At 38.4% G+C, this 24,142-nt stretch overlaps 1 protein-coding gene across 5 annotated transcripts in view; it reads left to right on the top strand.

Annotated features, from left to right (window-relative positions):
* Window positions 1-24,142, top strand: part of LOC139475872 (oxidation resistance protein 1-like) — a 119,623-nt gene that overhangs the window by 58,145 nt on the left and 37,336 nt on the right. For 2 of the 5 annotated variants that reach the window (XM_071259092.1, XM_071259085.1), the window contains exons 3-5: window positions 19,295-19,476; window positions 22,005-22,112; window positions 23,420-23,536. In XM_071259092.1, coding sequence (XP_071115193.1) covers window positions 19,295-19,476; window positions 22,005-22,112; window positions 23,420-23,536 — 407 coding nt within the window. Of the gene's footprint in view, window positions 1-19,294; window positions 19,477-21,985; window positions 22,113-23,419; window positions 23,537-24,142 lie in introns of those variants that run through there. The other 3 variants (XM_071259109.1, XM_071259101.1, XM_071259115.1) reach the window with 3 other exon arrangements.

Genomic DNA, 24,142 nt, shown 5'->3' with positions numbered 1-24,142 from the left:
CAGACTCGCTGACTCTGTTGATGCATGTCATCATATCCAATTGCGTAAATCGATGCTCATGATGTCAATCACTGGATTGTCTGATCCACACTCAATCATGTACAGACTGCCTTCATATATATATGGAATATTCCTGAGTGCGGCAATACACAACAAATAAACAAACAAGCCTAAAAGTAATTGTGGTTTGTATATGCAAATACCTTATGGTACATCATATATTGGATTTCATAAACACACTAATCCAACCTGATGCATTGATATGTTTACCTAGTTGTCTGTGAGATTAATAATTTCTATGGCCTCGGGACCATTGTACTGTTACAATGATAACATCAGATGAATCATATCTCGTGTCATTGTCATAACTGTTGACCTTGCACTTGTTAATAAACCATGGCCATGTCAGTGGACAAAGGTCAGGCACTTGTACCTTAGAAAGACAATAACACAAGCATGGAAATATTACTATTGCTTCCTATTCATTAAACCTACCTTTATTGGGGAATATATGTATTGCTGTTCCTGTGTTTTTAGTTTTGACTTGAGTATTTGCAATAAGCCTTGAAGGCATGAGACATTCCGATGTTGTTGTTTGAATTGTTTGATCAGTGTCTACCTCCATGACAAAGTCTCAGGATCATGTGCTGGATGTTATCTCCCTCGCCATCAACAGTAGAATGTAGATTCAACCTGAATGGAACTTATGTCTTCATATTTTTGGTAATAACTAATCAAGCAATATGAATTGGATGTACTCAACTATAAAGGGTGTTTTGCCTTCGTTGCCAACTTCCCGGAGTTTTCTAGAAGGTGTTTATCAAAGATTCAGCAGAGAAGGTGAGATGTGTAGATTGCAGAGGGAGATAGACCAGGTTATCATCAGCTGATCACATGTTTCGAACTCCTGTGGTGGCCAGGCAGCAAACATTGACTCGGTTTCCTACTGGCTTCATCTCTCCAAAATACAAACATGATCACCTGTTAATGACCATTCATTTCTAGTTAAATATCAAGTAGCTAGGACTAGCAAAAAAGATCGATTATCAGAATTTATCGGCGATGGGTAAAAATATTAACTATTATCGATATAAGGATTGTGTCATCGATAATATATTACATAAACTGTTGTGAGGAAATAAAGTTAGATTTTCCAAGACAGACTTTTTATTGTCAATGTCAGTTGCTGAAGATGGAAAGTTACTTTTTTTTGTTATATCTTGTTGAATGTCCACAAAGTAATCCCTGCATAAAGGTGACACCACTCACCAGTGAATCGAAATATGGTGATTTCTTTAGGACTTTATTTGCGTATTTACACAAAGTTACCTCTGTGATATTTATTGATAATTGATAGATAATTAGTTAACGATTATCGATCTCTATGATCTGTATCGATAGCCAGCCCTGTAAGTAGCTAATTTTAAGGAATTGCTATCTATTGTTGTCATATCAATGCGCCTACCTACCCCAAACTATGGTAAACACTTTTAAGTCTTCTAACCCAAACCTTTGAAGCTGTTTTGGATGAAATTTAGTGTACAGTAAACTACAGTTGTAAGAAACTGTAAGTGACCACAAATTTTAGTTTGTTGTAAATGTAGTTTGTTATAAGCATGTTTTCAGCATATATACAGCAAATGGCTTGGAAAAGTTTGTTATATTCGTCAGTGTGTTATATAAACGTGTTAGGTGTAAAAGTTGTTTACTGTTCATGTATGGGCTATCTTTAGCTGGGCTTGCTGAGCAGAAATAGCCATGATTTTACTGACATGGGCTTTGAACTAGTGTTAAATGTCACCGACTCCGACCCTAATCAAATTTTGATTTTCCATCAAACTGAGAAAAGAAATGATTTGGTACAGAGGTTTATAGAAGAAACAATTGCTGGAAATATCAAATCACTCTTTTAACATGTTTAATATATTCACTTGTCATAGTCATAAGTTCACTAGATATTTGGAAGTGTACTATGCTATAAAGTAGGTTTGATCCCTCTCCATCCAAGTATTATCAGAGGCAGCCATTTTAGAACCCCACAGCTTTGAATGTATGGTACAGTTCAGCATATATCATTACCATATTATTCAAACAACGATTCATGATTCACATGGTGTATTCCTGATTCACCTCAAGGGCTGTTTGGGAATAAAAGCAAAATTTATTATTTGCATTATGTTTTCATGAAACATTAGTACAGTGTTCCCTCGCTATTGCGCCTTTCAATATAGCTCTATCACAGTTATAGCGCGCGGTAATGTATTGGTCCTTAACTTTATGTACATTTTTAATGAACTCAAGTTTTACACTGACACAATGTGTATATCCCCATCACAAAAAAACATTACCAGCTGATGACTCCAAACACGCAACACCGGACATGCCAATTAATCAACAAATCCGAAATGAAGTCTGCAATTTAATCCTATTATTACACCCTCTGGTTATAAAAAGATGTTCGTTGTATATCTGGACTTATGTTTGTAACATTTTTTATTGATTTTATTCATTGTATTAATGTGATAGAAGTCTTGATTTTACTGTATATCTATATTAGAACAAGGCCGTAGTATTTTTTTGCAAATTTGTCTCCATGTTGTTTTGAGAAATTATGTTTTCCCCCAAGGTCATCCTGTTTCAAAAATATCAATTAATTGTAAATAAACAGAGAGGACATCTCCTTGTCAAATAGTGGGAAGAAACTCCAGCAGACCGACACTCAAACAGTGACATTTCAAGTGCTTTGTATCACAAACATGTATTACCTCCCTTTGATGGGTTGTAACCAGCATTCATAAGGACAACTTGTGTGCCTAAAGTACTGTCAACAATGCTAGAAAAATGCTTTAATAAATACAAACCATAGGGATATGAAATAGCATATATCAAAATAACTCAAATGTGCCTAATCTAGCCTATCCTAACTGACACTATGATGAGCCTACAATAGTACTTTTACAGGTTAGATGATGATAAACTTAGAAAATATTTGTGTGTTGTCATGAGTGTATGAAACGGCCTATAGCCTGAGGTTATTACCTGACACCTGTCCCGAGGTGATGACCTCACATCGACCATGCATTCTATGAGGTGCAAATGTCACGTGAGTTGGTCTCAAAATATTGCTGTTATTATACCCTGCCCAACAAAGTTGGCGGGGGATATAGAAATGGGCTCTGCCGTCCGTCCGTCACATTTCGTTTCCGGAGCATAACTCAGAAACCGTTCAATATTTTTTCATGAAACTTTGCAGGTCTGTCAAGTACATGCTGAACTGGTGCCTTTTGCTATTTAGAAATTTTAGAAATTTGTATTTTTACGTTTCAATGGCAACAAGATGGACTTAGGTTCCAAACTCTTCTTTTTTTTACAATTTCCATTACAAGTTCCACCTCGGTTAAAAAGATTAGGGTTTGTTTAGATTTAATTATGTCATAAATTCTGAAATCCAGGGTAGCAATTTAGAACGGTGTTATAGCTGATTCTACCATGAATTTGGAATTTACTCGATTCTGATTGGTCAATCAGAGGCTATTAAATCACAATAAACCCCCTCTGATTGAAACAGCTGGTTTGACGGCCACATCACCGCGGAAGCTAATATTCATAGAATAGTACTATTTTCAGTCATTGTCGGTAGGCATATTTGAATAACTATATCTACAATTACCGGTTACAAAATGCACAGATGCGGTTACTACAATATTCAAAGGATGTGTGACAATACATTTCGTGCAGAAAAACACGACAGAAATCAACAAAGGGAATGTATTTACGTTTTGGAGACAACAGAGAGCTTGAAATTTTGGCGCTTTTCTATATACGACTGTGACGTCATATCTTTAGCGTCACAATGAGCGATATGACGTCATAATGTTGACGTGCGATGTAGAGCGAAAGCTTTGCAAAGCTTGCTTTGTTTTCTTTAGGGATGCCCACCTCATGTTAGCTTACCAAGTTGCCGTGCTTATATGCTTTCAATGCCTGTCATATGTTCGAGTGAAGTATTACGGTGTAAACAAACTGCTTGAGTATATACAACACCATATTTTGTTCGGTGATTCTGTAATGCAGATCGATAACCCACTCAAAACAAAGAACTCAACCCTTGCCGCTTCACTCAGTATATTTGCTAACACCAAAGAGTTCGCATTTCTTTTAGTCATGGTAGAATGGAGATAAACATACTGTGTTTTCAATGTAGAGCTAGGTTACCTGTAGATTTAACCCGCTAAATTTAACATTTGAAACCTCACGCTGCGCGTTCGGTTCCAAATTCAATTTAGCGGGGTTAAATCTACAGGTAACCTAGCTCTACATTGAAAACACAGTATGTTTATCTCCTAAATAGCTGGAATATTGCTGACAATGGTGTTGAACCAAGAAACTTGCATCAAACATTGAATTTGAAGGTGGATGAAGTTATAGGGACTGACTGACCATTTGATGTTCGGAGGGGCTGGGGTTTTGAATTGTGATGGCTATTTCTCAGCTACAGCTACAAAACCAGATATTCTTTAGTTAAAACTTTGTTAGCCAGAGACCGAAAGAAAAACGCTTGCAACAATGTAATTTTTGTGGCAGGCAATTTTTAGTTTTCAGCAGTGAAGCATGATTATATTTTTCATGAATTTTCAGCGACAATTTCACGACTTGCTTTCTTCATTATTTCAAACACATGCATATGATATAGTTGGAATTGTGTGATGGAGTCTCCTTCAGCAGAGAATACTTATGATTATGGAAAGGGTTTTGTCGCTTTTATTTTCTGTGATAGCTGATTGTACAATGCTTACATAATTCAAACAGAAGTAAGGTGTGTGGGCGAATGTTGAAATTACTTTTCCTCATACTCAGATGGAGAAAACTTCCACCATTTTATTGTAGGCTATTCATGATACAGCATGTACAGTGATGTTTATATTAATAAGTTACATTTTGATTCAGCACAGAAGTAGGTAACAGGTTGGATTCATCAAAGTATTGGATGTCATTAATGATTTGTCGAGAGTGACGTAAAAATTAAATAAAAAATTTTTTTTTTCGTTAAATGACATAGGGTAACATTATTCAATAAAAGTACCTACATATTTACTTGTGTATAAACTATAATGCACACTTTAGTATATGCACATCCCCAATTTTGGGGTACAAGTTTGTGGAAATTGTTTTGTGTGTAATGCGCAGACAAATCTGTTTTGTTTCGTATCGATCAGGTGAACGAACAGGAGATAACAAACTTGGTCAATAAAAATGTGAACATTCGATAAAAGTATAATATTTCAAGAAAACATGATGCAGTTTCAATTGTTTTTCCTGTTATGTTGCTGTTGGACATTGTTATATATGCTGTTGGACATTGTTATATATGCTGGACATTGTTATATATGCAGAGATTAAGATTGTCTTGTAAAATAAGCCAGATATTGGCTGCACACAGACATTTTCTCTCCTGATTTCATGGGGATTTAGTTAGGAAATAATATCTGAAACTATACTACCAACAAAAAATGAGGGAATTAATGATTTGAATGTAGCTATCGTTGAGGTGTTGCATCTAAATGCAACATCTAATCACTTTGAAATTTCACATCATGCATGAGACCGCCCCCGTGGTCTAGTACTAGGTAGAGCATCCGTCTGGAGAGCGAATTAGGTCCGGGGTTCGATCCCCGGTCGAGTCATACCTAAAGACGTAAAACTATGGTACTTGTTGTTACCCTGTCTGGCGCTCGTCATTAAGGGGCTAAAACAAGGACTGGTCAGCTCGGAGTCAGTATACTGTCAGAGTGGGGTATTCATGTTAAACTGCAGTATGGTATCTCAGTGAGCTAGCATTATAAATCAGCATCAGTCTGGACTAGTAAACACACACACACACACACACACACACACACACACACACACACACACGTCGCTATGTAAGTGCAATAATCTTGGACGCGATGTTAAACCCCATTTCACCTCACCTCACACCATACATGAACAACATGTGATGCACATGGGCACAGAGGCTACAGTGTGTGCATCTATACACTTAAAAATATCTCCAAGACAGTATCACAATAAACAGACAAAATGGCGAATTGTGGGTATAATAGAGGTGGTACGTCAATATCTCAAGTTGCCTGAATGTTTGGCAGTTCAAAAAGTGTTATTTGTCGACAGTGGGACAAGTACCGTCACCCAATGAGTGGGGTTGCAATGAGACTTGAGCGTGGCAGGCCTAAACATACGAGACCTGGACAAGATCGTCTCATTTCATTAATTTCACAATAGATTCCAATCTCCTCCTGTTATCAATATTGGGATTTTGTTAACGAAATTGATAAAATTTTGCGTACTGTCAATGTTCCATTCGGTAGAATTATGGCAGAAATTTTGAACTACAAAATGACAATGCAAGATCACATTGTGCCCAGGTCATCCCTGATTAGGCAGACGGAAGTTGGACTGGCCCGCTAAGTCCCCAGACTTGTCCCCAGTAGAGCATCTGTTGGATGTCCTTGGGTGGAGAGTGTATACCAGAGACCCAGCAATGGCTGTGTGGCCCAGCTTGGGGTTGCTCTTCCTGTGGAATGGGGGGCAAAACCAAGGGCAACCTACACAAGTTAATCAACAGTTTGTCATCAAGGTTTCGTGCATGTCTCACCCAACATGGTGGACACACCAGATATTGATCTTCATGCCTGAAATTATTTTTACAGACATTTATTGTCATTCATGAACATTCGCTGTCATTTCATTAGTTCCCCTTATGTTCTTTCGGTAATAATTTATTGTAACAGGAGTAAAATTTTTAATATATCACATGTTGTTGTATTGCTATTTTGATTGTGAAAGCAATATATGGACAGACAATTGTCAAATAACAAATATGACTTTTTACAAGTGTAGCATTGTTTTATAATGGTAGGTAATTTCAATGGCAGTATTTATGTAAGAAAGGAAAGGACAAAGGGTCATTTCAATAGCGGTATTTTGATGGTCAGGTTGCAGTGACTGTCAGTTGGTCCCATCTCATCATTAGTTGTCACATGATTTTACCAAAATTAATGAAATATATATTGATTGCAATTTTGAATAAAACTAATTAAATATATGGGAAACTTGACACTTTTTGTGAGAAGCTAGTGTAATAACAGGTCTAACTTGAGTATTTAGTATGCATTTGTTGACATGCTTTTTTCGGTGTTATGTGTCATCGGTAATGTCTCTGCTTTGAGAAGAACGTCATTGCTTTCATGTGTTATTCACATGTCAGACTACACAGCAGTATTTATTGAGAAAAGTGCACATTTATAAAACACAAGAAAACACAGTACTTCAAAGTTTATTTCAAAGCTGAAATAAAACTGTTCGGAAAGACTGTTCTCAAAACATTCAGTTTATTCTTCATTTGTTAAAAGTTTGGTTTGACTGTTTACAGATATCCTAATTGCTGGCCTATCTCTCAAAATCTCATTGTCAAATTGCACGCAAATGCATAGATTGGTGCTCACATTATGAACTACTAGGTTTATCTGATTACACATATTGCTGGCGGCACCATTATATAAAGCAACATCGCTGATTCTTTTGGCTTTATTTGGTGTAGATTTTGGTCTTTATGAATAGATTATTCACATCTCATTTCATCTCATTTGATAAATGTCAAATATACCACCAAAATTTGCTGAAAGGTTGGTACACAAGCCTCTCTCACAGTGCCGGAAGCTTATTATGTTCCTTTGGGCCCAGCCCCTACTGTAATGCTGTAGCTCTAAATGAAGCAAGTCTAGTTTTTTCACAGGTTCTGAATCACCCAATTCACTGGGGCTCCTTTTCAATTTAAATGATGTAAGTTGCTTGTTTTACATTCAAAATTGCGTATTTTCAGAGATTATGCGTTAGTCTATTGGTACACAAACAGTGTGTATTGTTTCCCGAATTCTCGCAAAGACTGAGACATGTATGATATACAGAAGCAGAGGACTCAATTTTAAAGGTTTCTGATAATTATTGCCATAAAACGGTTCCAAAATGTGTCATTAGATATTCGGTTTCGATTTTTGTTTTGCGATGCAAGTAGGCCACTTTGTAAACAAAATCAAATGTGTTTTGTCTGAAAATGTATCCATGAAATGATTTATGTTATCCGTTATATGGAAATATATAATAGTCAGAGCTTATCTGCCTTGTAGAAAAATATGTTTTCTCTCTTATATTCAGAATCAATACTGTGAACTTTACGCTATTGTAAGGAAAATACTATTCTAAAGCAGATTGAGCAGATTGGTGTATTTAACACATTTCATAACCGTCTTGTTTGTATTGACACCTTCAGAATGATTTGTCATGCAGCCGTCACTGCAAATGGATGGTGCTATTGACAGTACGTGACAACGTGTACGTGATCCAGATCCTTGCATACAGGGTGACCTTGACATTACCTATTGAGAATGTTTTGTCACATTGACAGTATTTCTGTAGATCATCATTAGAACTCTTTTTTTTCTACAGTGATGTGATTTAGCACCAGTTCCCTCGCAACCTTGATCAAGTTATTAGTAATTGATGTATGCTGTGGTTGTAAAGAAGATAATGCTGTCATCTTGTCTGGTATTATAAGTATTTATGACCCTACAACTCGCAGTAGAAGAGATATGTTGTGATAGCTGTCTCTACCCTTCGTCAATTAAGTTATGTTACTGATAATAGTTTATGAATCTATCACATCTCAAGTCTATGATAGGTATTTGGTAGTTGGAAGAACATGAATACATGACCTTTGTTCTGGATAACAGCTTCTTTATTCTTAGTAATGTTTCAGGGCTACATTTTGCCCCTTCATCAGATGAATACTGAGTAAGTGTTTTGTGTTAATATATAGCCATGCTGATATCTTTACAGACAGTATGATTAATGTGCAAAGATAACAATATAATGGGGAAGCCAATGGGATTTGCCAAAGAAAACAGAGGTAAAAGCACCTACCTACCCGTCCTGTGCTCTACTCTACTTGAACCCTATCATTTACCACAAATAGACATCGTGATTGCCATATTGTTTTATTGTTATCATAGTCAGCTCTTTGTTATCACACCGAGATCTGAGGACGTCTCTGTAGAAGGTCGCTTCAGGTAAACCATGAATGAACTTTGGCCGCCCAATTGCAGTGGAGGATTGAAGTGGTTCGAGAGGCATGGCGATGTCATCTTTCAAAAATGTCTTATGTCTTTGCCACCTCGTTTCGGATTTGGATTTATAAAAATGAAAACCCAAACAGAACACAAATATTCCTTTGATTGTACTCCCTTTCCGGTGTAGAAACCTGGGTGCTATTGCCCAGAAAGGTCACAGGGCGGACATATTCACAACAATATAACAGCGCAACTTCACAATGTTGATTATATTTGTTTTTTAGATACAGAATCGGATATGCTTGTCTAAATGCTTCTTGCACTTGTATTCAAAATGTGGCTAATGAGAAGTTGATCTGATGCAGCGTTACTTAGTGGAGATGTCTTCAGATCTTTATGCAGAGAGGTATTGTGTGTGTATGAGATCTGATTTTTTTTAGATTGTTGTATTATTCATATCTCGGTCATTTCTAGATAATTTGTCGTTGACTTCAATCAGTGAATTAAGTAAGTCACAGAAAGATGTTGAAAGATCTCAGCTTATATGTGCCAACAACAAGAAAATACTTTCTGTAGCAACACAAGAATTTGTCCTTCACATTTCACGGTAAACAGTACAATGTAAATGCGGTGGGATCAACAAGATTAGGGCCTTCACATGCTAATATATTTGACAGCAAAAATGTGAATCGCCTGACTGATATAGTGGCTTGACTGCAAATTTTTGTAACTGGTAACATGAGTGTAAGTAATCACTGGATGGGATGGGGGTGGCAAGGACGGGTCACTGATAGAGGGAACGCCTTGTAAAATCAAAGACAGCTGGGTCATCTATATTGTATCCAGTTGTTCATAGTTCAAGTGGAGCTGAGAATGTTGATCTGAGGCAACATTGCAGATAATGATTATGGCTGGACTGTAAAGTTACATAATCTGGACATCTTTATGGTGTAATATTATGGGAACATATGAACCTCAGTGTTCCAAATCAAGCATGTAGGATTGAGTGGAGGGCGGGGGGTTGGAGTATTCCAGGTTTTGATAGACAGTTCTGTGAGAAATTTCACAAGTTTTCCTCCTTTGCTCAGTATAGAATAAGTGGGTACACAGTGAAACCTCAATATTCTGGACATCTGGCAACATTTATGATTTTTTAATTTCTGGATTTCAATCAGATATTGTTGAGCTGAGATTGATATGCTTGTCCAGTTCCACAAATGTAGAGTCCCATCATAATGAGGTACTTATCAATTTACAGTGTTACAGTTAGAGTAAAAGGTCAGATAGGCCTGCTCTGGATTTTTGTTAGTTGTCAGACTGGATTTAGGAGATAACAATATTGTGTTTTCAATCTAGAGCTTCATGTTACCTGTAGATTTATCTGGCAAAATTGAATTTAGAACTGAATCTGCGCCATGAGATTTCAGATGTAATGTTGTAAATTTTGTTCCCCCTCATTACATCCCAGTGGGCAAGTTACGTCAGGTTATGGTCACATTTGATTGTCTGGAGTTGATTGAACAATTAATTAATTCATCCGATATCTGTATTATGCCTTATCATTAGCTAGCTTAGCACAATGTAGGTTTGAATTGTTTAGGTTAATATTATGAAAAATGTGTTACTTCTTTACTGATCATATAGGTGAAAAACAATCATCTATCTTAAGTCATGTAAATATGTCAGTATTTTTCTTGCAACCTTTCCAAATTACTTGAATGCTGACTGAAACTATTGCAAAAAGGAATAAGGAAGAGACAGCTAGCAGTGGCAGGCACAGTGGGAGAAGAACACCTCGCTGTGGGAACATCCCTAACATCACAGTGTGTAGGCCTTGAATGAAATTCCAGTGTTGTCATATGTACCGGTAATCTGCTTACATCATGGGACTATTTGCATCATGGTATGGTGGTGTTGTAAGCTACCTGAACTATATCTCCATGACTGGTTTCAGCGTGAACTTTTGGAAAGTAGACCAGAAAAATTGTAGCTGTGGTGGGGGGTTTGAATCAGAAATAGACAGGACGTGACCTTGCCAACTTGTCTATATGGGCACAAAATTCCTAATTCGGACACTTAAAAATATTTTAAAGAAAAGTATGGTTGTACTGTGCACAGATAGGAATTGTGATGAATATATGATAATTTCAACACTACAGTTCAAAGGTACAATTCAGAGAGGCATGTTACCTTATGTTTTGAAGAAGAATTTAAACAAGGCTTTGTTCATGTTTTGGTTTCTGTTTCTGTAACATGTGGACACAACTCAAGATATACTGGCCAATCATGTTTGACCACTATGAGGCCTGAGGTGTGCTGTTGTTGGGTTTGTGAGGTGAATGACCCTTGTACAGTCCTGCGTCCCTGTCACTCAGAAACTGACCAGTGGTCAGTTGTCAGGGGAGAGATAGCAGGGTTGTCATAAATTAGGCCCATGAACACTGACCGGTGAGAAGCAGATGCAAGTGTCTGAAGAAGTCGCAGCTCTGGAAAAAGTGTCTGTTTCAACATCGTGTATATTCTACACTGTTCTGGAATGATTTCAAGTTGGATCATAGATTTTCTTCTTCCTTCAAAAGAAATATTTTTTGTTTTCAAACTGAATTGATGATATATAATCATTTAAATGTCAATATCAGACAGATTACAGTCACCAGTAGAATCAGTGAAAGTGTAAGGTGTCTATCAAAAGGTGACAGGTCAGATACTAGCAATTCTATTATTATTAGTCAGAGGCCTTGTGGAATCTTTGTGTGTACGCTGCAGCTGATAATTTTCACTGTCATTTGGGTACACCAGAGAGAGTTGCTGAGTCCTATTCTATTCTGTGTGTGTGCGAACTTGTCAGAATGTCTGCAGTAAAGGCACATGTTACCCCTGTCCATAAACCAAGAAGACTCCACCTGGGGCTGAAACTGCCTGGACCCCTTTCTCGTCTAAAACGGCGTAAAGTTTCACATGTACCAGGTACGTTTTATGACCCTGATGTATGTATCATAACTAGATACTGATTTGAATGTCTGTGCCAAAATTTGTGAGATGTCCTTTTTGAGTTAAATTGGTCCATATATGTTCATGATATTGATATGAGTCATTGTATAAGTCTGAAATGCTTGATTGAGTTTAATGATTTCCTTTGTTTTTATATGATGGGAAATATTATAGGACATGAGTCAGCCTTTATCACACTGGACTACATTGCAGTCCACATTTGACATCACTGAAACTCAATCAGATACAGTGGGTAGAAGGTTCATATTGTAAATAGGTGTAAGCAGCTTCAAATGATAATATTATTGAAGATGTAGGTAATGGACCTCGCATAAAGCACGAGATATGCAAAGATCTCTTTTTGACCAAGTTTTAGAAATTATGAAAGATATGTGTTTGTATGAATCAGAAATTGACTTTGTTCATTTCAACTATTGCATGTTTGCATGGGACCTATCATCGATCATATATAACTTTAAATGTATGGGTCAGGACAAAATTTGTTAAATAGGCTGATTTTAGAGGTTTTCAGGAAGCTTTTTTCTAGTATTTGAAGATGAATAAGTCTTATACCCAAGCTGATGTAGATAAAACAGAACAAAAGTGATGTAATTTCTTTGGACTTGCTGACATACTAAGATTTTAATTTGAAGTTTTAAAAATTTAGCCCTTTTCACTCAATTTGCCAATATTTATGTAGTTGATCATGTCAGAAGTAAAAAAACTTGCAATTTTATGAAAGAAAAGAGATAGATAGCAATATTTTGAAGTTTTCCGCAATGTTATCATTTGACTTATCCATTTGACCAAAAAGGAACTCCAGATCCTATCTCATGCTTTGCTTTTCTAAGCCAGTAACTAACATATAGAGTGTCAGTATTGGTGTAAATTGTATATCGCCCTTCACAATATTATGTTAACTCCTCTCAACTGGTCCATTTCATGGGATGTTGCTCATAATATAAACCACTGGTTTGTCTGTCCCAGGCTCAAATATTATCAAATACCGGGATATACCTTGAATTTTGCTGACTGTGGCATTTGACCTACTCACTCATTTCTGACCATTGATGATTATGTATATATTATCTGATATAAGTGTTTATGGTCAAACATAAGGTCGCTAAGTAACCAGTATCAGACGCATAAGGTAGTAGCCAATATCAGACGGTGAGTGGATCATATATTTGTTTGATTGATTTTTGTCTGAGCCATTAACTAACAAACTTTGTACTTTCGGATAATTAAATCCCAATATGATAATTATTATGAAATGGGTATTCTGCACCAGTAGATACAATTATATATATAGTTTTATAAATCTATTTACTATGCTTAAAGGACCTTATCACTGATTTGTGCAATGTTCTCAAGAGACCTCAAATGATGCAAAAATGTGATTGATGCCCATTTGATTACATTACAACTGTAATTATCCCCTAGTCTACAAGAAGCTGACTGTGTAGGGATATGATGGGGAGGATTCTGTACACACACGAGCCTTGATTACCTCCCAGAGATCAATATTATTCTACGACGCATCTTCCCATTCTGCCAAACTCGTCAAAGTAGGGACGAGATCCACTTCATCTGGTATGGCTACACATCGCAGGCAAACATCGCTTTCTTCACAGTTTCTCTTCCAAAGCTTAGACACTCTTCAAGTCTTGTAAACATGCTCCAATCAATTTTTTCTCACCATCCCGGCCAATCAAAATGGGGAACTTTCAGTCGGGAATTCTTCCGGTTTGTGTTTGTGGAGTTTGATGCTGGCACAGTTAGGCAGTGACTCGGATGCAGGGGAGATACCTTCCAACTAGATTCAAATGAATTAAATATCAACCCTGTTTGACGTTAATGGACTTATCAACAAGGTCAAAATATTTATTGATTTGAGGTCTAAAAACATTAGTGTGATTTGTTGAGGGAGTTTGTTGCACATGATGTGCTCATTTTGACTCAAAACGATTAATGGGTTTGAATTAGGAAATCTATGCATTACATTTCCTCTTCTCAGGTTTCGGTTAGGTCATTGATATTCTGTAAAATTGAGAAGGAATTTTTAAGGATTCCTCTAAATGTTTTATAATGTATCAGGGTATTAGTTGATGATGTTTTTGTCTTTGAATATGAGCAAGATTTTCTTTGCTCATTAGTTGTCTTCGTGCTGCTAGTTGCTAGAGTACCGTATTCGATGTAAAAAGCGCCCCGCTCTAATAAACGCCCACTGCGATATTTGCTAATATATTGGCTAGTGAACAATCCCAATTAGCACCCTTTGTGTGTTATATGCACCCTTAATTACGGGAAATTAAATTCTGGAAAAATTTATCAGGCGTGTCTAATACGCACAGACTTTTCTTTTGTATCATTTCAGGCTCTCAGCCTAAACCACAAATTTACGATCTTTCAACTCTTTCACCAAAATTATATTCTAATAAGAGCCCTCCTTTCTAATTCTGAGAGCGCCCTGGGCGCTTATTACGTCAAATACGGTACTTGCCTTTGTAACTGTTGAAGGACCAGTAATATGAGTATGGCCAGCTGTGCATGTTCTACGGGGAGCTGTAATGTGAAGTTGACCTGTGAAGATTCACTGACTTAGTTGATGTGTGTCATCGTATCACAACTGCGTAGATCAGTGCTCATGATGTCAATCACTTGATTGTCTGGTGCAGACCACAGTGACCTCAGACCTCATAATGCTGAGTGTGGCTTTAGAGAACAAACAAACAAACATATGTAAATTCAGAAATATATGTCTTATTTGCAAAAATCCTGACACGGCTTCTGTGTTCTAGCAGTAACTGTGTTCTGAATATTGATAAGACCAAGTTTTACAAGGTTGGCCAGCCTGCCGCTTGTATGCACAGCAAAGTGTGTTTATAGTTATATTTGTGAAAAATGTTTTGAAAAGTTAGTAGGCCAGTTGTAAGAACAATTAAATGCTGGTATTGTTGAAGTCTTCACAGAAATCATGTATTTAGGTATGTCGAAAGTCTCACCTGAGTGTCTTCCGAGATCAAATATTGAGATGAATAGCAAAAAATCTCAAGACTTGCGAAGTAGGGTTGATGTATTGACACATGAATCGTATTACAATGTATCGCAATATGGAGAGCTGTATTGCGTACATATGCATATGCGTTGATGCATGTCATTGTTCCTAATTGCGTGGATCGATGCTCATGATATCAATCTCTGTATTGTCTGGTCCAGACTCCAATATTTACAGACCGCCGTCATATAGCTGGAATATTGCTGAGTGCGGCGTTAAAGAAAGAAAGAAACAGTGGCAGAGACAGAGATTAGCGGTGTGATTTGATTGTGATGTCATTAGGTAACCATGTCAAGGTCATGTCTGCCATTTCATTGCTGCCATATCGCTTCATCTCGTCAATGTAATACCTTGTGATGAAGCCAGTTTGGGATTATAAGTGATTTTGAATATTGTTTGATGATAAATGAGAATACAAATACAGAATCTTACTGCTAGTACATAAAATATGTTTGAATATCAAGTTTTGTTTTTAGTTATATGAAGAACATCAAGCTCGGTGTCAGCAAGATGCTGGTTACGATATATGAAGCAATCTGCTCCAATAAATACCTACACATGTTTGAAAACAATATCAAGTGTCCTTTTTTAGGTACCGGTAACAGATATTTCATTTCCTAATGTTTTTGATGCATAAAACCTCAGATTCAGAAGCTAATACTTCCAAACTGTTTATGTGATCTGAGTACGTAATAGGGTTAAATAAAATACTAAAAGATTGGCACAGGATTTGAAGTAAAACGCATATTTTTACAGCAGTTTCAGTATGTATAAAGCTGTAATTTGGAGCCATTTAGGGATATTAATATTCATCAAATGTATCAGTCAATCAAACATGACTACTGGGGCCTTGACATTGCTGTCTGAGATACGAGTGTTTGTATTCCCTCCGATAACTAATGATATCACCTTTTATCAAAATAATCTCTGATGATGATGGACGTACAGATTGCATACACATCCTTGTGTTTGTAGGTCAACAAGAATTAAAGAATTTGGGTCTGTTCTGTTTTCTTTTGATACTGCTGACCTAAGAATGCTTGCTTGTGAATAATAGATGTCATTTAGCTGTTAATGGTCAGCTGTGAGGAAAGATGAACCTCCAAGTGATTGGAAATCTTGTTATTGGATTTTTCTCATTAATCTGTCTTTGTTTTGTTGGTGGTAAAGTTTCTGTGCTGATATTGGCTAGCGTCAAGACTGTTAGCAATGAAAGATAAGGAAGGAGTGTTTGCTTGCTTTATTCAATAACATGAATTGATCTCTGTTTGGCGGGGAAGCACAAATTATTCAAAAGCTGAATTTGGCAGTGCAGGGAGAGTGTAGGCGAAGGTGAGAGCAGTTATCTCCCTTAAGATGTTCCTTACAAAACAAAGATATGTTTTGACTGATGTTGAATAAATTGTTTGTTTTGACCCTGGCTGAGATAAAGAGAATGCTTTGTTTTTTTACCCTAACATCATGATGAAAGAAGAATATAAAGTAGTCTGTTTGCACAAATAAACCAGTGACAATAAATCAGAACATGTTGCATTATTTACAGTTTTCATTTATATTTCATAAATATATATTTACAGTTTTCTTGAATATGTATTTGATATGTTTCCTTATCGAATATTCAACTGATTAATACTAACTCATTAGTGAGCAGATGGTCAGTTGTTTGATCTGCTCTGTGAGCCATACCAAAAGATGTTAAAAGATGGCACTTGTTGTTTCCCAGCAAGGCGCTCTGCATAAAGGCTTCGAGTTGGTATTCTGAACCTGAATCGGGTATCCATGTTAAACTGTGGTCACCTGGGGTAGCTTTACATGTAAAAGCATGATTGATCATCATGACAAAGATGCAGGGTTATTGCTAAAGGTGGCTTAAAGCCAAATTTCATTTACTCTTCATAGTTTACTCTGGGTCCATATAGCAATGATTTTAATGATAAAATAATAATTACCAGACATTTGGTTTTTATGAGGTACATTATGACTGTCCGGTTCCAATAATAATATATGTATGACATTGATACTATACATCGCTATTATCCAGTCTACAGTAGTAGTGGATTGCGAGTTTTGACTTCTCGATAAAAGTATCGATCACAATCGCACACATATTCAAAAGTATCGATTCTTACCTTAAATGTATTCTTTAATAAATGTTACACCAAACACTAATTATTACTAGTGTAGTGAGAACATAACAATTTTTCATCCATTGCGCCATACTTGACACTGCCAACTGTAAGTCATTGTGTCAGGTATTTGGCCATCCTGTCTATGAAAAACAGTGCTTACGCACCACAGAAAAAAGCACATGCAAGTATCGTGATACGTATCATATTGTGAGCAAGGTATCGTGATACGTATCGGATTGCATAGTTGGTTTATCGTCCCCGTTAACAGGCAATCCAAGAAACAGGGTGCCAGTATGGACAAAAGGCCTTGTTGAATTTTTTTATGTCATTGGTATTTTTGTACAGAAAAGGCTTTGTTCATTTTACAAGAGAAAGCCAAAAGGTGTATTGGTTAGTCAAAATGTCGTCTTCGTGTCTGGCAGCTAGTATGTGATGGTTGCCCACTGCAGACAATGTCTAATTTTCAGATGTGACTTTTTTGTACTTACATTATAATTGCCGACAGACACAAGCCCTTTTCTTGACAAATATTGTGTAGATATCAAGCTACTTGATGGTCCATGCAATATGTATTGTAGTGTTTTGTATACACTTTTTTTGAGTGAAATTCTCCATGGTACATGTCGTCTGGCTGACAGGAGGTTGTTGCTATCCTGTTTCAATGCTCACCTGATCTAGGTGTTCAGATCTGGTAACTGCAAAACTTACAATTATTCCTCTTTGAAAATCCATCCATGGGTAGGGGTATTGTATTCTGTATTGTAAGATTTAAATTTGTGATGCATTGATATTACAATATTAGAATCCCTTCACTCACTCACATGTAATTTTTGATGAAAAATGCTACTAAAAAATTATGATGTTTCTCACATCAGTATTCCCAAGTGTTGGTATTCCCAGCTATTTGATGGCACAGTGGTACTGAGAGCTGCTACTCCCTTAGCCACCAGGATTTGCTGGGTGTGCCCAGCTATGCCCCGATTTACCACAACTGTGTTCATGGGTTACACCAAAGCAAACATCCGTGACCTGTGCAATCTTATTATAGCCAGATCTTAGATCCGAAGACATTCCATTACAGATCACCTCAGAACAGCCTTTTTGTGAACTTAGACTGCCCAATGAAATGATTACTAGGAAGTCGAATTTAGCCAATCAGAAAGCAGCTTTCTCGAGCTAAATGGCACTAGTTTCAAAATGGGGACTTCCATTCCAGACAATTTTTTGAATACCATTTTGAGAAGTTTGTGATTCAGTATTTGAAAAATGAACAAAGAAAATTATGTAATGTCTGATTTGAAGTGAGATATAGACGATGAATGTCGTTCAGAATACTGTGTGTTGAGCTGTTTGAGGTTTCACTTTCGCATTCTCTAAGTGGTGCTGTGATTGGTTGGATGAAGGGTCATCCTGTCATGGGGGGCACGGGTGGCCCAGTCGTCTAAGGCGCCGCGATTCGCTGTGCAGAGTTGCGTCCCTTGGGCAAGCCAGAAACCTATGATTGTGGGTTCGAATCCCGGTTCGCCCCGATTATGTTTCTAGGTTTGTCAGCACCATACCCGTGCTCGTGGGTTTCACCGAAGTGGTAAATGTCTGAGACCTGCATCACTTTGGGCTTTCCTCCCACATTAAGCTGACATCCGCGATATAACTGGAATAATGTTAAAAGCGGCGTTAAACCCAACTCACTCACTCACTCATCCTGTCATGACCTGTAATAGGATGTCCTCAGATCTTTGTTCAGCAGTAGTGAGCAAGATCTGATTTTAATGAGATTGTGACCTGTGATGCTCCGAGATTTCTTCGGACATTATGTAAATGCAGTCACAATTTTGTTTTTGTATTACTGTTCAAAACTCCTCCACTCACTCACTCACTCACCTTCAGGTGTGACTGCACCTGTCATTGAACTAACCGATGTTAGCATGTTCCATTAGTACCTTTCACTAATCCTGCACTAACCCAGCACTAACACACTAACCCTTTACCACCAGATTCCAATAAGACTGTGTGGTATATCACTACTGACCCGGTGGCCATACCAACACCGGATCTGGTTAGCCAGCCGGTCACTGATGCAGCCCTCTCATCGATTTCAGCAAGTCTTGCAGACAAACCAGCATCACCGGAGAAAAAGCCAAGTCGTTCAAAGCCAAAGGGCACTATTCCATATGAGGTATGTATTTGGGAGAGAGGCTAAGACCATGGTTAAATAAGTTGGTCTGATGAAACTTGGGTAAACACTTGCCCGCAAAAATTTAAATCTCTATTTTGGTAAATATCCTGGGAACCATTGTACAAATCAACCTTAGCGTAAGACTGACGTAAGTCTATGTTAAGGTAAGGGAGTTACGATCATCTTAGTGCTAAGATCGCTTTGTACAATGGCACCCTGGACCATTCCTTTATTTGGAGTCCGGCTCAATAGACTGTTTGCCTACCATCACAAGTACAACGTGAACTTGTAGTCATCCCATTTTTGTCTTCTACTTAGGAAAACATGTTTTCAGCTTCATATTCTATATGACAGTCTCCTGGCAGTGATTTTGAATGTAGATGTATGCCGAACAGTGTTCAGAAGGGGCTTTATGATTGGTTGTTGATTTCAAGCTCTGGCTTGTTATTCGAAAGAGATGGAGCTGGTGAAACAAAGTGTGACTTTGAAATGAAGCTGTGATTGCGAATGGGTCCAGGGAACATGTCATAAAAGAAAGGAAACTGCCTGTGACTGCATCCATTCTTCGTGTAGCGCTGAGTGAAGGTCGAATTCGGTAGCTTTTTAATTGAATTTTGAACTGAATTGAAGAGGGGAATGAATATTCTGGACGTACAGCCTCCAGGTAGTTGCTTTCATCTATCTCATAAAACTTTGACTAAATTATTATCGTAATGTATGCCTCCATCGTGCAACAACATCTTCATGATCTTAGACATCATGAATTTGTTCATTTAGAAGTGACCGCCTCTGCAGTAGAGCGTCTGCCCGGAGAGCAGAAGGTCAGGGTTCCATCCCCGGCTGCATCATACCAAAGAACGTTAAAAGATGGTACTTGTTGGTACAGATAGTACTGTAGTAACTGCCGCATGGCATCTCAGTGGGCTAGCACTTTAAATTCAGCATTAGTTTCGACTAGTACAAGCAGCCACATAAACACGGTCATACACATTGCTATATAAGTGCAATAAGCTTGAGCGTGATGTTAAACCCCATTTCACCTCACCGCACTTAATTTAGAAATGACTGCCTGGTCCTTGGTCTAGTGGATAGAGTGTCTACTCAGAAGATGGAAGGTTATTGGTTCAAATTAGTTTCGAAGACAGCACTTGTTACCCTGCCAGGCACTTGGCATTAAGGGGATTAAACAAGGACTGGTCGTCTGGGAGTGAGTATACTTACAGTGTCTGAGTGGGTAATCCATGGTGTCTTCATGCTCTGAAGGCATTGATAGTGGCACTGGTTTGCTGGGAGTGAGTATACTCACAGTGTCTGAGTGGGTAATCCATGGTGTCTTCATGCTCTGAAGGCATTGATAGAGGCACTGGTTTGCTGGGAGTGAGTATACTCACAGTGTCTGAGTGGGTAATCCATGGTGTCTTCATGCTCTGAAGGCATTGATAGAGGCACTGGTTTGCTGGGAGTGAGTATACTCACAGTGTCTGAGTGGGTAATCCATGGTGTCTTCATGCTCTGAAGGCATTGATAGTGGCACTGGTTTGCTGGGAGTGAGTATACTCACAGTGTCTGAGTGGGTAATCCATGGTGTCTTCATGCTCTGAAGGCATTGATAGAGGCACTTGTTTGCTGGGAGTGAGTATACTCACAGTGTCTGAGTGGGTAATCCATGGTGTCTTCATGCTCTGAAGGCATTGATAGAGGCACTGGTTTGCTGGGAGTGAGTATACTCACAGTGTCTGAGTGGGTAATCCATGGTGTCTTCATGCTCTGAAGGCATTGATAGAGGCACTGGTTTGCTGGGAGTGAGTATACTCACAGTGTCTGAGTGGGTAATCCATGGTGTCTTCATGCTCTGAAGGCATTGATAGAGGCACTGGTTTGCTGGGAGTGAGTATACTCACAGTGTCTGAGTGGGTAATCCATGTTGTCTTCATGCTCTGAAGGCATTGATAGAGGCACTGGTTTGCTGGGAGTGAGTATACTCACAGTGTCTGAGTGGGTAATCCATGGTGTCTTCATGCTCTGAAGGCATTGATAGAGGCACTGGTTTGCTGGGAGTGAGTATACTCACAGTGTCTGAGTGGGTAATCCATGGTGTCTTCATGCTCTGAAGGCATTGATAGAGGCACTGGTTTGCTGGGAGTGAGTATACTCACAGTGTCTGAGTGGGTAATCCATGGTGTCTTCATGCTCTGAAGGCATTGATAGAGGCACTGGTTTGCTGGGAGTGAGTATACTCACAGTGTCTGAGTGGGTAATCCATGGTGTCTTCATGCTCTGAAGGCATTGATAGAGGCACTGGTTTGCTGGGAGTGAGTATACTCACAGTGTCTGAGTGGGTAATCCATGGTGTCTTCATGCTCTGAAGGCATTGATAGAGGCACTGGTTTGCCTGGTCCAGATCTCACTATTTGAAGGCTCCAGTGCAGTGATATATATTCAACTCAGGTGATGTAATCAGCTATTCAAGACTTGAATTGAATTCATAAGGATCAGTAAGGATTTCTAGTTGTCGGTTTTTCCTGTAGGTGGCAGGGCGAGACAGCTTGGAGAGCATCGCCGCACATCATGACACCACGCCCTCTGAGTTGAAGAAACTCAACAGACTGGTGTCTCGGATGATATTTCCTGGACAGGTAACAATTTGGAAGGATTCTTTCATTAAACTTCTACAATAATTGAAATGATCAAAATGGGTTGACTCATGTAGAAATTTTATAGCCGAATACTGTAAACATGGTGAGGTAAATCATATCTAATACCGGTACATTGTATTTCGTTACATTCGTAGAAATTGTTCTGGACATTTTCTCTCGAAATTTGCAACAATGTTATTTTTTCTAGCCATAATTTTCCACCAGAATAGTATCCCTAATAATTCCAAAGAATGCCCCCAAGGTGAAGTTTACTGTTTTTTATACTTGAAATGTAGATATATCTTTTATTAGACAACATGATATGATTCATTAAAACTGTAGCAGGTATTAATTCCCAGCAATATAGCAAAGAAGTTCCCTTTTGGTGTATATTATTTGATAAATACATCTATATTAAAGCCTGGCAACTTAGTGCCTTTTGTGCATCTTCTTAAATCAGTAAATATATTTACTGTACTGTGATATTTATCAAGTTTTCGCATTTATAGAAAACTGGGGGATATGTTTCAGATTTCATGTGTATATCACAAAATATTCGGCAACCTTTTGAAGGTGTAATGAAACTTTTCAGCACCTTATCAATTCCCATATTCTGGGTTGCAGTATTTGCACAGCTGACAGTTTTTCTACAGGCTCTAGGATATTCTTAATAACCTTTTAATATTGTCTAGAAAAGTGTCCATGACATTATTTTTCTTAAGTACAGTAATGGGAAGTATGATTACCTTTAATTGTGTGAAGACCTTTATTATCCCAGTTGTGGATGATAAAATGTGGGTTTAAAACATGAGGGCTAGCCAGTGTGGTTTAAGTAATATATTTGATGAATCCATTTAGTCAGCTTTATGTAAGCTAACTGACAGGATATGGCAGGTCAGTGAACTTTCCTGATCAGACAATTGCCACTGAGTGATAAAGTGTAGTTAAGGAAACAGGATGTGAGGGTATTATTGATTAATTTATGCAACTTGATGGTTGACAATGTGTGATAGTAAATAGAAGAAATATACCTCCTTACGTATTTTGTTGATCTACAAAATTAACAGCATCATGTGTCACTCGCAGTTTTTGTTTTACTTTCCTGCTTGTAAAACTTTCCTGATTTACAGTATGCAATTCACCGGGGTAGGACATTGAACAATACAAGTTCAGCTTCACATGAATCACTTAAAAAAAACAGAAGCATGTAATTGTGATTTGATACCTCGGTTAAATCAGCCAGAATCTGGTATGTGCTAAAGTCAGGGACGAATTATGGATATGATCCTCATGCTGTCTGTTTTCAGGTGTTGTACATCCCAGATCCAGACTATGTGTCCAGCAGTGACCACGAGGCATCCTCCCCGGAGCCATCCATCTCACCACCCTCCCTCAGCCCACCCCCAGAATCCAGGGTCAGAGTGGTGAGTTTAATACTATCCACCACTGTCACTAGAGCCATCGATCTCACCACCCTCCCTGAGCCCACCCCCAGAATCAGGGTCAAAATAGTGAGTTCAATACTCTACTGTCCTCCACTGTCACTGGCGCCATCCATCTCACCACCCTCCCTGAGCCCACCCCCAGAATCAGGGTCAAAATAGTGAGTTCAATACTCTACTGTCCTCCACTGTCACTAGAGCCATCGATCTCACCACCCTCCCTCAGCCCACCCCCAGAATCAGGGTCAGAGTGGTGAGTTTAATACTGTCCTCCACTGTCACTGGTGCCATCCATCTCACCACCCTCCCTCAGCCAACCCCCCAAATCCAGGGTGAGAGTGGTGAGTTTAATACTGTCTTCCTCCATCACTGGCGCCATCCATCTCACCACCCTCCCTCAGCCCACCCCCAGAATCCAGGGTGAGAGTGGTGAGTTTAATACTGTCCTCCACTGTCACTGGAGCCATCCATCTCACCACCCTCCCTCAGCCCACCCCCAGAATCCAGGTTGAGAGTGGTGAGTTTAATACTGTCCACCACTGTCACTAGAGCCATCGATCTCACCACCCTCCCTCAGCCCACCCCCAG

This window comes from Haliotis cracherodii, unplaced genomic scaffold (genome assembly GCF_022045235.1).
Source record: "Haliotis cracherodii isolate W230 unplaced genomic scaffold, xgHalCrac1.p SCAF_1, whole genome shotgun sequence".
Taxonomy (NCBI): domain Eukaryota; kingdom Metazoa; phylum Mollusca; class Gastropoda; order Lepetellida; family Haliotidae; genus Haliotis; species Haliotis cracherodii.
The sequence above is the reverse complement of the archived record's forward strand: the minus strand, read 5'-3'. Positions and strand labels throughout refer to the sequence as shown.